This window comes from Stegodyphus dumicola, chromosome 12 (assembly GCF_044657685.1).
Source record: "Stegodyphus dumicola isolate Sdum_Otavi_A_Nest chromosome 12, ASM4465768v1".
Taxonomy (NCBI): Eukaryota; Metazoa; Arthropoda; class Arachnida; order Araneae; family Eresidae; genus Stegodyphus; species Stegodyphus dumicola.
The window spans coordinates 81,222,242-81,236,927 of record NC_140779.1 but is presented as its reverse complement, the minus strand read 5'-3'; the positions used below and the strand labels follow the sequence as shown (position 1 = coordinate 81,236,927).

The following is a 14,686-nucleotide window of genomic DNA, read 5'->3' as shown; positions in this document are numbered from 1 at the left end:
GCCACGATGAATTTCGTGGGCTGGTGTTGATGTTACTGTCAGACAAGCGAGATAAGTCACAGCTTGTTACAAGAGATCTCAAGCTGTAGATCCAAGTCTTCTTGCTTCCTTCCATGGCTAAAGAACTGAAAGGGTTTATCTTAAGAAGAATGTAATAATATTGTCTGATTAAATTAATGCATTTTCAAATGAGATCACTGCATGATGCTGCTAGATTTACAGAAACAAAACTGTTTAATCTTTAAAATGCAAATGCTAGAAGCCCTCTTTTTAGAGCTCGAAAAAGCATTTGATAAAGTGCGGCACGCTGACCTCTGCTTAAATTGGTCGACTAAAAAGAATCCTCCGGCTGTCTTCAAACATTTACACAGCTATTTACAAGAAATGAAATTTATGGACAAAATTTCAACTCACTATTCCAGTATTAAGATGATTAAATCTGATTAGTTTCCATCCTAAGTCCAAGTTTATATAGTTTGATACATAGCTTATATTTCAAGTCCGCATAATGTCATGACTGCTGACTACGCTGGTGGTACAGTTATTCTAACTAAATTGTCAACGTCGAGCAGACTGGCTGCAATACTTAGGGGTACCATTCCCATTATACACAGAAAAAGTTTTAAATAATTTTTTTTTTTAATTTTGTCTCAAATCAGAAGAAACAAGTAAATTCAAACGTCGAGAACAGTCGTAGAATACACAATAAATAGAATAAGCTGGCTCAGGTATTTTATTGGCCGAAAATTAAACATCGGCTAGCGAAAATGCTAAGGCCGGAATATCAGTTTTAAGCAGACCTATTGTAGAATAGTAACATCAAGACAAGATTGTCAGAAAGCTCTAAACCAGGGTTTCTTAAACTTTTTTCAGTCGAGAACCCTTTTTATCACTGAGATTTTTTTCGCGACCCCCAGGACCCATAGTATTGACAAAAAATTTGTGGGACTCCATAAGTATTGCGCAAATCCGACAGACGCGTGAGTGAAACTGTCAAGTTTTTCACTTGTACTGTAAAATGAACGGTTATATTATAAAAAGAATGCGTCGAAACATTTTCGTCTTTTACTTTGTCTGTATTACCTTATCTTAATCTATTTTCAGATACATTGCGTAAAAATATTTTTTAATTGTAAAATTACTATAATAAGTTAAAGAAATATCAAAACTGCTAAAATTTTGGTGACCTCCTTGGGGGTCGCGACCCACAGTTTAAGAAACCCTGCTCTAAACTAAAGATTCAAAACCCTAAGCTTAAATACACGCAAAGCTAATTTGCATTCTGGCTAGGAATACGAAAAGGAGAAGTTACAGTGAAGATTAAATTCCTAATAATTGGTTAATTAACATAAAAAGTATTTTACAGTTGATTTGTGCCAAAAAAAAACGATAAATTTCAAAATATGCGGTAAAAATATGATGGTAGTTTTATTGTAGGCACAAAGGAAGCGATTCGATTAACGATAATTGTATAAATGAAAGCCTAGTGCCTGCTTATTGCAATAAGGTATTTTTTCTTTCCTTTTAGCTTGCCTTCGTGGTGTAATTAGAAGCATACTCGATGCGTATTTGAGAGATCCAGGATTCGATTCCCGGTGAGGGCACTGCATAATTTTCACGTCTCCTACTTCCCCCCCCCAAAAAAACCCTGATGACTCTATAAGTGACGCCCGAACTAAAAGGTGTTAGACGATAATTTGTCACCACCGGGATTTAGTGGGAGAGGGGTCTCTCAATCGCAAACTCGCCCTTTAAAAGAGAAAATACGAGTATATAAGGTATTATCTCTCTGTTTTCCGCATGCTTTCATGGTGTAACTGGAAGCATACTCAAGGCTTATTCGAAAGGTCCAGAGCTCGAGTACTAGCGAGGGCACTGCAGATTTTTCATTTCTCCTGCTTCATAAAAACCTAATGACTACAATTCTTGCGTTAACTAATCAGGAGTTATTCTAGCTAAAGAGCTCGGATTCAGAAGGTATGTCATCTACATTACAGAAAAGATTTTTAAAGTACATTTGAGTATTTATTCTCTAAAAGAATACAGGTCACTTAAGAGTATCCTTGAGGTATTTGGCACATTTCTTATTAAGGGATAACTTTACTTAACATTAATCGAACCAACTTTGCTTTGCACTTCTCCCATGTGGAAAGCTAGAACGAAAAAACACATAAATCGGTGTTAAATTTTCCAAAATAAGTCTAAAAAATTAATTAACATTAATAGTCGATGTTTCCTCAGCAGCTCTGTAATTTTCGTCCCTTTTGAATTACACATCTCCTGAGGAAACTTCATTTACGACTCTAATTATTTAAAATTTACATCCATCAATAATGAATTTTTGAACGGCATCGAAAAATACCACCTGATGGTCATAAATGAATATAAGCGACTAAAGAACATTTTTCAGTTTGAAAAATGGTAAAATTACAAGCAGAAGCCATCTTTGCAACGCTCCTGCACATACAATCTGCTTCGAAAGCGATCCCTACAGAATTTATCAGGAAAGACGTAGTGGCCGTTATGTATGAATATTTAACTAGAATGACTGATTTTTTATTCTCAAGTCTAACAAGTTAATATTTTGTTTCTATTATATTTCTGTAATTTAATGGCACTAATACGAAGCTAAATGCTTAATAATAAGTGACTGATATGAATAAAATATCATTATATTATAGAGATATTAGGTATTTTTGTGAAAGCAGACAAGATGAAAAATAAGCAACCGCCTTCGCCGGAAATCGAACCCACGAACCTGTGGAATACCGGCCTAAAGTGCTACCATTACACTACGAAGGCACGCTAGGGAAGTGGGAGAAATACCTTATAATATAACTAAAAAGCTAGTAAAGTACACTGTAAGTCATTTTAAAAGACATTTGTCTCAAGATTTAATGTCAAACTGCCAACGGGATTGATACTGCAAATGATAATTACTGAATTATAAATTAATTTGCACTTTGCATGATCTTCCCTGACTTTTGAGCTTGCAGAACTTGGAAAATCATCTGTCTACGTTGAATATATTCCTATAAACAAGTAATCTTTTCCCTGTTACTGACATGAAGTTAATTAGGCCTTCTTGTTCAAAATTTGCATTAATTAAACACCAAAAATTTGTCAATATCTGCAATCATATTCTAAAAATACGCTGCTTTTATAATATCATAAAAATTCCTTATTGATTGTGCCTTGAATAAATATCAAGTTTCTACACATGAACATGAACTTATTTACATATAATAAAGTACTGTCTAATTGCGTAAGTGCATTTGCCAATGATCTTTAAATATCGCTGGACATGTTAATGGACTGATTTGGATTCTATATTGTACTATGATCGAAGGAAAAATGAGGTAATGAAACAAAAATGGATATTTATTTTCTTTGTTATAAAATTTATCAGTTTGAAGTGGAGGCAGAGAGGAATATTAACAGAAAATTTGAAGTTGACACTGTAAACAAGCAAACCATACAACTGTGGTTGTAAAACCTTGAATCCAGTGATATGTCATCCTTGAAAATTATCATCATGAACATTTAGTAGCAGCCATTAACAACGAAATATTGCTAACAGTAGTGAAGTCTGAGTCTCGTCAAAGAGCAAGATAGAAGAGTTGACCATACATTATTTGACAGCTTCCCATTTCTTTCAAGCCCTTGGAAAAAATCAAGAAACTGTGAAAAACACTTGGAAAAACGTTTGAAAGGGAATTTTACTAAGAACATAAGACAAAAAATGTGTTTTATATAATAATAGTTGCCGATCCTTTAAATAGTTTACCCGAAGATGAGTCTTCTGCCAAAACTGAGCCTTCTTCTGAGGAAAACAAGCGTGATTGATTACTTGATAACTAACAGCTGGTATTCCTTCTTAAAATGGATAAAATCGTAATTTCTGAGAAGTATTACACCCATCTGGATGATCCAAAATTGCGAACAACATGTGTCAAAAGAGCATTTTAAAAAATACATAACTTGCTCTATGAGATTCTGTTCTCATCAACCAAACAACTACTCCTTTTTTAATATATGAATAATATTGTTACAAATATTGTATAATGTAACATGAAAAATCTGAAGACATTAAAGCTTTGCCAGAAAAATAAGGCTATAGGGGCAAGGCAATAACATTTAGGTAAATAAGTATGTATCTCGCTATATTGACGTGATATCGATAAGTTGACGATCGTTTTGGTGACTAATTCTTATCGCCAAATTTGGGGGAAAATCGACAAAAGTTGCCAAACTTGGCGAGCATTTGGACACATTTTGGACCTGTCCCTGTATAATTGTTACTGTAATGGAATAATTATAATTGATCCCTATATGTAACTGTAATCGTATTGGAGTTATGTAAGTTTAACCATTTCGCCTTCTAGTAATTTCGAGAAATTGAAGGTACTGGAAATTTCTTGGCAGCCGGGGCAAAAACTGTATAGTGCATAACAATATCCAAATGCTTCAAAACAAGATTCTAAGGATGATCACCAAAGCCCCCTACTTTGTTTTAAACAAGAATGTCTATAAAGACCCCAACATTGAAAATATCGAAAACTTCATTCTCAGGCAAAATGAAAACTTCTTCGCTAAAGCAGTCACATGTGAGAAAGTGGAATACAAAGATGACTTCTACGAAATTCTTGAAGACGACTACAGTCTGCACCTATGCTACCCACCTCTTTAAGGATGGATACTTTCCAGGTCAGACACTTGAGGGTATGAGCCTTCTTCATTTCTCAGTTCTGCTTCTGGCCCCTCAATTCTGGTTTCTCTCTCTCCTTGCAGTACATCGTAGACACATAGCACTCTTATTCTCCTCTAAACGTTAAATTGCGCATAGTACTTTGACTGCCTAAATTGTTTTTTGTATGCATAGTATTTACTCAAGATTTTTTTCGTCTCATGTCTACTTTACATTTGCACACACACACCCCTCTGACACTGTTCTCTCCCACACTCCATTACTGCCTACTCCACACCCCACATTTTGCTATGGTCTGCATCACCCTTGTCCTTATATTCATTTTATACTCACCCTGATCCAATACAGTTATGCCCCAATTCTTAGCTTTATCTCACTAACATTTCAAGAGCCCTTCTACCGTGCTGATTGCAAGGGATCTACTCACGTATCAATGTGTCATTTTTACGTTCATAATTGAGTTCGGAGTATTAAGAGATCTCCATCTGAGCTTCGATTTTAGATCCACTTTGCATTGCATTGTGTTTAATGTTCTTGGTAGTTTAAAGTGGTAACTGCTGATTTTGTTCTTAGAAGTTCTTAGAAGAGCTGTACAAGTACTTTAGTTTTGGAAAGTCCAGAACTTTTAAGTGTTTCTTTTGTGGAAACAAATTGTATAAAACTATAAGGTATTTCTCCCGCCTTCTTAGCGTGCCTTCGTGGTGTAGTGGTCTGCACGCTGGGCGCGTATTCCAGAGGTCCATGGTTCGATTCCCGGCGAGGATATTGCTCATTTTTCATCTCTCCTGCTTTGAAATAACCTAATGACTCTACAGATAGTGGATATGGTTCTCCACACCCAGGATTTGGCGATTGGTTCCCCTTAAAACCCAGTCGCCCTTTAAAAGGAGGAGTATATAAGGTATTTCTCCCGCCTTCTTAGCATGCCTTCGTAGTGTGTTGGTCTGCACGCTGGGCGCGTATTTCAGAGGTCTGTGATTCGGTTCCCGGCGAAGGCGTTGCTCATTTTTCAAGTGACCTGCTTCAAAAATGCCTAATGTCTCTGACCATGAGGCCACTTCGTGGTCAGAAGGGTCTGAGTGTACCCCCAATGTATTACAGTGGCGCCCGAACTAAAAGGGTGGTGGATGGTGATTCTCCACACCCAGGATTTGGCGATTCGGTTCCCTAAACCCCAGTCACCCTTTAAAAGGGGAGTATATAAGTTATTCTCCCGCGTTCTTAGCATGCCTTTGTAATGTAGTGGTCAGCACGCTGGGCGCGTATTCCAGAGGTCCGTGGTTCGATTCTCGACGAGGACGTTGCTCATTTTTCATTCTCTCCTGCTTCTAAAAATACCTAATGTCTCTACAAAGTTATCACCAGTTCTGTGTTCATTCAACCCATTTCAAACTCGTACGGAAGCAACAATGTATTTTTAAAAAATTTTGTCTGTAGGGAAAAAAATGTAGGGGAAAAAGTGCTCGCAGCTGTCAAAACGCCTTCGAATTTGTTTACGAGTTTTTAAATTCAAAGCTTTGGGCTTCTAAAAACCTAACATGAATGCATGAATGCAATTGTATCTTGTTGGAAAAAATGTATTGCATCTAACAGTGCCATTTCCATTAACAAAAGTTTATTGTAACAGAGTAAGCTCAACCTTTGTCTGCAGTTTCATGACCCGATATTTCAAACACATTATCCTAATATATTATTCCCAGACAGCTGACATTTAGCTTAACACTTACTTCAATTAAACTGCATGTAAGTCACACATTATATGTATAAAGGACAAATTTGGCAATGGAGTAGGAAATGGTTTTGTTGTTCGTGCATTTCTAGTTAATTCCGAAATCAGTTGGTGACTTTTTATGATTCAGGTGCACGCTTTGGCTCCGAAAAATTAATAATCACTGCAAAATACATAAATAGTTACACATTAAATCTGTAACTGTCAACAAGTCACGCAATCTGAAAAGGCGACATTTTTCAGCAGTAGGATTCCCCCCCCCCCCGAAAAACAAAACTTGTAAAAATAACCTAATTATTTATAGTCCTTAATGAACGAAAAGGACAATGAGACTGCTTTGATGTATTAACTGTTTTAATAACTTTAATTTTATGAAGCACTTTTTAAAAATTTTCATTTAGTGGTATTTTCAAAAAAGCACTGAATATGGCACGGGAGCAGCCTTTCTTTCTTAAGAGACAAATTTATTTTCAGAAAAGAGAAATAAATTGTGTAACAAAACACTCCCCATTTTCAAAATCTTACCATTTACGCTATTGTGAAAATAAAAATGATTATTGATTTTAAATATTTTTTAAATTTCATAATCTTATTTGATAATTCAATTACTAAAGTAAAATATCGTTACAAAAGTGTCACTTGAACATACCTTAACACGCATTATTATTAAAATCACGCATTTTATTAGCATAAAGTATGAAATTTCATACTTTATGCTATAAACTAATCTCCTTATCGAAATGAAGCAAACCCACAATTTGAACAAAAAACACTAATACAGAAGCTCTTTGCACATTTTTGAGAGGATTTGCTCGACTATAAAAAATGTTCTGTTTAGGACATTTTTATTTCCTTGTACGAACTAAAAATGAAGTATTGTAATCGCGAAAAGTTTCAGGCACCATATTTCAACGAAAATATCCATTTTGACCGCTATCGAACGCAATTTAACGATGCTTTTGCGTGACATCTGTACGTACCTAAGTACAGAATAAAAGACTCTTTTCCTCCAAAAAAATATATATATATATATATAAAACTGCTTTAAAATGAATTCTGAAGAGAATGTTTCGTGGTGTTTGTACGTACATATTATCTCGCATAACTCAAAAATGAGTAGACGTTGAAACGTTGAAATTTTGTATATAAAACTGCTATAACATGTAGATGTGCACCTCGTATTTTGGTTGCAATCGACGTCCCCAAACCCATATAAATATATTTATATATTTATCCACTCTGATACCTGGCTCAGTAATCTCAGTTTCTTTACTCTTATATATTTGTAAATTGTGCATTTTTTTGTTTTAAAAATATTTGAATTATGTTGTTCTGATCTTCAGGTTAAGCTTTTCTATGCCTTTAGGAAATCTGCGAGCAAGAATTATCAACAATTTGAAAGCTGTTTAAGCGCTGTTAAGCCTAATTTTTAAATAATATGGCGGACATATTTGTTTACATTTGAAACAGCAGAATAGTAGATTTGTTGCCAATCTAGAGAGACTAAGCTTCGCAACAACAAAGACAACGTCTTCATTTATTATTGCCAATTAAATCATGCTTAATCCTTTCTGGAATGTTTTCGAGGAAATAAGTGTTTAAGATTTACTTCGTAATTTTTAATATAGATATTTTGAGTTTTTATGTATTTTTGCCTTCTCACTAAGTGAGAACTGAATTAATTGAATGAGAAATACTCAATCGTCTGTGAAAAACTGTTTGTTTTTTGTTTTGTTTGCTTAATTTCTTTTATACATCATTCCAGCTTTATTATAGTACTTGAATAGAACATGTGGCAACGATTAGATAATTCTATTCTTTAAATGATATAAATTTTGTGCATTATGAGTTATAATATGAACGAAATATAATACTGTTAAGTGAATCTAGCTCCAGTGTCGCTATGGTAATCAAATACTAGAGTGAATTTTAAAGAATGCATTTATTCTCTTGCGGTTTATGCGCTGTCGGCGAAGTAGATTTTATTCAATCCAACAAGTTTAAATGAAATGCAAGAAAAAATGCGTATAATTTAATATTCTGTACAAGGAAGTCATGTGGTGTACACATCAGATTTTTTAATTTTAATGTCTTGTTTGTGTTGCTACACATACTTTCGATGCATACTGCAATAAATATCTAAGTGTTGATGAGAAAATCTCAGCTGACATTTTCTTGTTGTTAGAATGTTTTTCTAAGCGAGTAGTATTATGTCCTGGAAGCAATAAATGCGTTGTCTCAACATTTAGCTTAGCAACGAAATTGATAATCGATATGCCATCATATTCTGAGTGCTTATGTTGAGATCATTTTCACAAAAGAACATTGACCGCTTAAATATGTTTCTTAGAAAAAGAAGTTTACAGGTATCATGCTTAGAATTTTGTTTATGTTTCGTTGTTCGCACACAAATTACTTTTAACGATATTTTGAGTTAAGAACTCCATTCACACTGCGTTCAACGTTTTGTAATGCATCTTCTAAGAATATTTTTGAGGTTCTTCTTTATCTTTCCTTAACTTTGTAAATTATATTCAAATGAAGCTTCTTTAATCTAAATTTAAATATGTTGGATTAACGCTAAGTAATATAATATCATAAATTTTTATTCACAAAAATGTCTTTATTATTAATATACTTGTCTAAAGGTTATTCGATGTTTTATTGTTGTTACTTATATTTCTACAAAGAGAAGAATTTTAGATAAATAAAATTAGAATGGACAAGAATCAACTCCCTATGGAAAATTGTTTATAACTTTTTAAATACTTAATTTTCCTGAATCATAAAACATTTTGTTCCTTACAGTGGCAGAATTTATTATATGATATCTTGTTAATGTCATTGCAAGTATCAGTGGCTAACCATGGCGCAAAGTCTAAACTTGCATGAGTGAACTCAGATGGCATTTCGGTACGAAGTACCTCGTTTATTGGTACAAGCACAGAAATGGGGGCGAAGCGTGAAAGGACCTCACGCGTCGGTGGATGCAAAGACTTAAGTAATTGCCATTTGAAGTTAATGGACACAGGTTCTGTATCCAATGCTAGAAGATGCGGTCGCCGCTCCAGTACCCAGGACGTAAAAAAATATGCATATTATTCAGAAAATGTTCATTCGAAAATTTCAGAAATCACAAAGGCAGGCCTCTCGCGAAAGTGGTTTAACCTGACATACAATCCGAACAAAGATCGTACCGGGATGCCAGCTAAGCCCGTTCACCGCAGCATTAGATGTTGAGCCACGGTCCGCCACTGATACCTGCAATGACATAAATGAGATATCGCGTAATAAATTGTAAAGAACAAAATGTTTTTTGCTTCATGAAATTTCGTAAACTATTTAAAAAGTAATAAACAATCTTCAATAGACAGTTACTTCTCGCCCACCCTGTGTGTGTTACCGGTGATGATGAAAAGCCAGCATTCTGATATCGACCATACAATATATACAATATCTGATGTTTTGGGTCAAAATAAGAAATTTCTGAATTATATCAATATAATATTACATACTTTCAACAAAGGCTGTTTAGGCAAAGTATTAAAAAAGATTCTTGAAAAGGCTTTTATTGAGAAGACGTGAATTGTACAGAATGACAAATTCTTACTATGCAAAGTAATGAAAAGAGAGTCATTAGAAGACTTTTATTGAAAGACGTGTAGTAAAGTGAAAGAAACGTGAAATAAAATATAAGGCCTTTCTTTTTGAGGAAAATAAAAGAACAGTCTTGCAATTACTTGTTAGTAGTCATCTTTCTCACATTACTCGCGAAGTTCTGATACGTAGTTTTCGGTTGGGAAAACACTTTTGTTTTCTAGTATTGGTTTGCACTTGAAACAGCTCATCGCAGAAATGTCCTTGATAGCAACGATTCCTTTTCGAAACACTACATTTTGCTCTCCCATTTCCATACAACATAGTATAGACTAAAGGTCTTTCTTGTCTCCTTCTTCCACAGTCATGTGGCATTCAAATATATTTTATGTTTTGCCAGTTTGTCTTTTAAGATTGTATAGAACGTGTAGTAATATTTGAAATATTAAGCCTTACACATTCTAAAATCTACTTTTTGGCGTTTACTACACAATGGGAAAATGTGATAATTTCTAACTGATCTATATAATCTATGTAATTAATTGCTAACTGATCTGTGGTATCCATGTAATAACATAATCTAATATTCGGAATTCTGTAAGTAACATATTTAGAAACAAATTGAGGACACGGCAAATAAAAATATTTCAGCATTTTCAATTATTTCCGAAAGGTATTGATTATTATATAGTCAAATAGTGTTTGCTTTGCCGCCCAGACGGTATAGCGGTTAGGAAAGCCTGACTGCGATACCGAAGGGCCTGAGTTCGAATTCCGGAGAAGGCATGGTTGTAACTGTTCGTCCTTTTCATAGGAGGCGATGGTGGTCCACCTATTAAATACCTTCATAATAAAGAGACTACCCCATCTAGTCTTGTATGGATTAATGGATTCTGTTACATTGTAAATGTTCACAGTCTGCCATTGGAAAAAAATATATATATTGTTTGCTTTGGAAATGTATGCTTGAATGTGTACAGCCTACTAAAAGGGCTTATTGCTATAGGTTATATTACGATTTCGAACTATCTACAACCGTTCTTATCTTTAACCAATTATCACTAAAAGCAAACGGTTACTCTAAAGTGTTGCTAATTACATTATCATATTTCGTACTAGAAACTCAGTTATAGACTAGATCAGGCGTCGACAAACTGTTTTAGCTGCGGGTCAAAACCAATCAAAATGTGCGTAATAAGAAAAAGTTTCGTGTCAGTGTTTTTTTCATTTTAGAACAGTCTTCCTTGGTAAATTTTATTGAGAAAATTATTAGAACACGGTTTAAAATTTAAACATAAAAATTAAAATTAAAATTCTAATTATTATAAAAACAAACATATTTGAATGAATTTCATTTTCCTCTTCAACATCAAGGGCTTTCCTGATGCTGAACTTGTGACGTAAATTTAGTCAAGTCTGGTTTATAATTAGCTCTCTTAAGACAAATACAAACAATTGAAGTTTCGGTAGTTAAGCTGTTCCTGTTCTTACTTAAAATAAATTTCATGTGTGAAAATATTTGTTCGCATTTATAAGTTGAACTGAATGCGGACAAAATGGCAAAGCCAATTTTTTGGAATCATGAATTTCGGGCGGGCGTTGCTAAATTTGTCGATTTCTCTTTGAAATTACGTTATTTTTAAAAATGAACTCTTATGAATTTTTAAAAATACACGTTTATTACTACAACTTTATAAATCAAACAAAAATATTGTTATCATTTATTTTCGGTTTATTTATTTTTTATATTCTTCATGTGCCCGTTTTATATTTATATTTCATAATTTATTTTTATACGTATAATGCATTTTATTTTCGTAATTCAAGTGGGTCACTTGAAATTATGAAATGAATCACTCGGTGACCGGTGGGTCATAGATTGCGGAAGCCTGGATTAGACTATACCTTTTAAAAAATATGACAAAAAGAGAAGGGGGTCAGTTGAATCCAGTTTTGATGCACACAAGTCATTAGGATACATAACAATTCATCTATGACTAGATAGATTGTTTGACTGATTATGGTAAACGTTATTGGTTAAGAGAATGAATGGCTTCATTGTGTATTTTCTAATGGAAACTATTTCATATTCTTATTATACATGGGGAAAGCCATTATATCCCATTCAGGATATTCATTTAGGATAGATTGTTTGACTCATTATGGCAAACGTTATTGATTAAGAGAATAAATGGCTTCATAGTTTAATTTCTAATGGAAACTAATTCATATTCATATTATACATGGGGAAAGCCATTATACCCCATTCAGAAAGCTCATTCGTTAGGAGCCGAACTTCTGTGCATTATGCTTAACGCAAATTAAATTCAATTTTCATAGCTTCTCCGTTATCAGCTTATGTATTTCCTTCTTAAAACTGTGAACTCACATATAGCTAATACATTCTGAATCATACGAAGATGATTACTCTTTGTATCTTAGTAACACACGAATCAAGAATTGTAGAGTAATGCATTTTTTAAATATTAGACTTCTAGTATAAAATACTCGTATACTTGTTTTTCATTAATGCTTAAAATATATTCTCCCTCTTTCCCATGTACCTCCGTAGTAAAACTGCAAAGCACGTCCGGTTTATTTAGTTTCGTGAAAGCCATCATAAAAGTATTCATAGATTTATTGGGGAAATTCAATTACATAGTTAAATTTCTAAATGAAATACATGATTATAGTTATATAAAAGGTAGTGCTTCTATCTAGTTTTCTCAAGGATATCTAAAATATCAAAAGCTTTTACTAGGTGTAAATTTATAAACGGAATTTTTTCTGCATTCAGTAGGAAATTTTCTGTAAGATTTATGTTAGGCAAAACACGCGGGCGTGACAAACAGAAAATATTCAATAAAAGCTTAATCCGTTTACGGATTAAAAGCATAGTCTTCAATAGAAGGAAAAAATTACGGTTGTCAAATTTAGAATATTTTAAATAGTTCGGAAAAGAAGGAAAATAACGAAGCAAATGATAAATCAGTCATTACTTTCTGATATTAGTATTTTTCAAAATATATAATAACATACTCCCGATAAAATTTTAAATAAAAGAAATATAAAATATTTCACCTAAATTTTGAAAGTACTCACCCAGTGATTATTGAACAAATTTGAAGTGCGATGCGGATTTCTATCGTTTGCCAAATCTTCAATCCATCCATGATGGTTGTACTTTTCATTTTCTGCGGCGTGTCTTCTCCTTCTGATCGCTTCCAACTCCAACAAGTCGGAAATGTCATTGATGGCTATGACGTCCTGGTATGGTCTTTCGCTGACCACTGTATCCGTAGAGAAGCTCATATGGCAGGCAAATAAGATATGCTTTTTATGATTAAAGTTTTTCTATTCATCATAATGCTCTTGAAAAAATCCGGACACGAAAGGATTGAAACTATTGAATTAACTACATTCATTCATGACATGTTCACCGACTTTAAAAAAAGGCAATTGCTAAATTCATCTTTGAAATCAGCTATTTTTAGTACATTAGTAAGAGAAACCTTCGAATTTCGGCAATGTTCCATAATAAAGTTATACGCTTAATGTTTCAATCCCAATTAACATAACTCACTCATATAAGGAAAATAGTCCTCCATAATTAATGCTAATGAATATAAAAATTCATCATTTTAGTGAATTTTAAGTTGATGGTGATTATTCAATTTTATGTAATATTCGTTCATGAATGGAGTTTCAATTATCCTGAATGGTTGGCAGAAATGCGCTACGAACGATATTAATAGCTATGTTTTTGCTGGAACTGGAATCGACTGAACCCATAAACAGGATACCTTCAAATGTGAGTACAAGATGGTTTCTTCTTACGGGTGGAAAGAAAACGTCTATTGCATATTTATGAATTTAAAGTATGTTCGCTTGCGGTGCCACTTTTTCATAAACAAACAACTGAGAATAGTCTTTCATGCTAATAATAAACAGAATATTTTGCTTTTTGTTTAGCTTCCAAGCAAAATATTATTTCCTGGAAAGTATGAACAAATATTTACGTTTATATTAGGAAATTAAAAATATTTTCCACCTTTTTCGTAAAAAAGCGAATAAACTAAATTCGATAAAATACATTAATGCTCACTTTGTGGGTTTCCACTGATTCTAGAGTTCCGTGGCTGCACAGAAATCATTTCCCATTTTCATAGATGAGGAACTGCAAACCGTTTCGCACGCTTTTATTTTAAAATAGTTCAAGCTGCAATCATTACATACATTCACAAATTTAACTAAAATAGTGGAGATTATATTCGGGCCTATAAAAGCACATCGCGAACTCTCAACAGTTTTCAAATACAACCGCGTCCTGCTACCACTCAGCCGGACTTCGAGTTGTTCCACTTCTCGCTCACCATGCAGATTGAATTCCGTGTTCATCGTCGTCCGGCATATTCAGCAGGAGGAAAGAGAGGCGGCGAGGAGCCACCTGTCGATGACTGTCACGCGCACCGGCGACTGTCTCTAATATCGATTACTATTCTCCCTTCAACACAGAAATCGAGGAATTGACATAAAATTTCTTTCAAGGTTCTCTTTTCTCTTTTCGTGTTTCCGATTATTCGGATATAGCAGACAGCAATTATTAAGCTTAATACATTTCCCAATCCCTAAAGGTTACGTGATGTAATTTG

At 33.9% G+C, this 14,686-nt stretch overlaps 1 protein-coding gene across 2 annotated transcripts in view; it reads right to left on the bottom strand.

The window, feature by feature from the left end:
- Positions 1-14,479, bottom strand: part of LOC118183470 (ninjurin-2-like) — a 113,640-nt gene extending 99,161 nt beyond the window's left edge. Inside the window, exon 1 of one of the 2 annotated variants that reach the window (XM_035353020.2) lies at positions 13,137-14,479. In XM_035353020.2, the coding sequence (XP_035208911.1) occupies positions 13,137-13,346 (210 nt within the window). In that variant the 5' untranslated portion in view covers positions 13,347-14,479. The remainder of the gene's footprint in view (positions 1-13,136) is intronic. The other variant, XM_035353021.2, reaches the window with a different exon arrangement.
- Between the last annotated feature and the right edge of the window lie 207 nt (positions 14,480-14,686).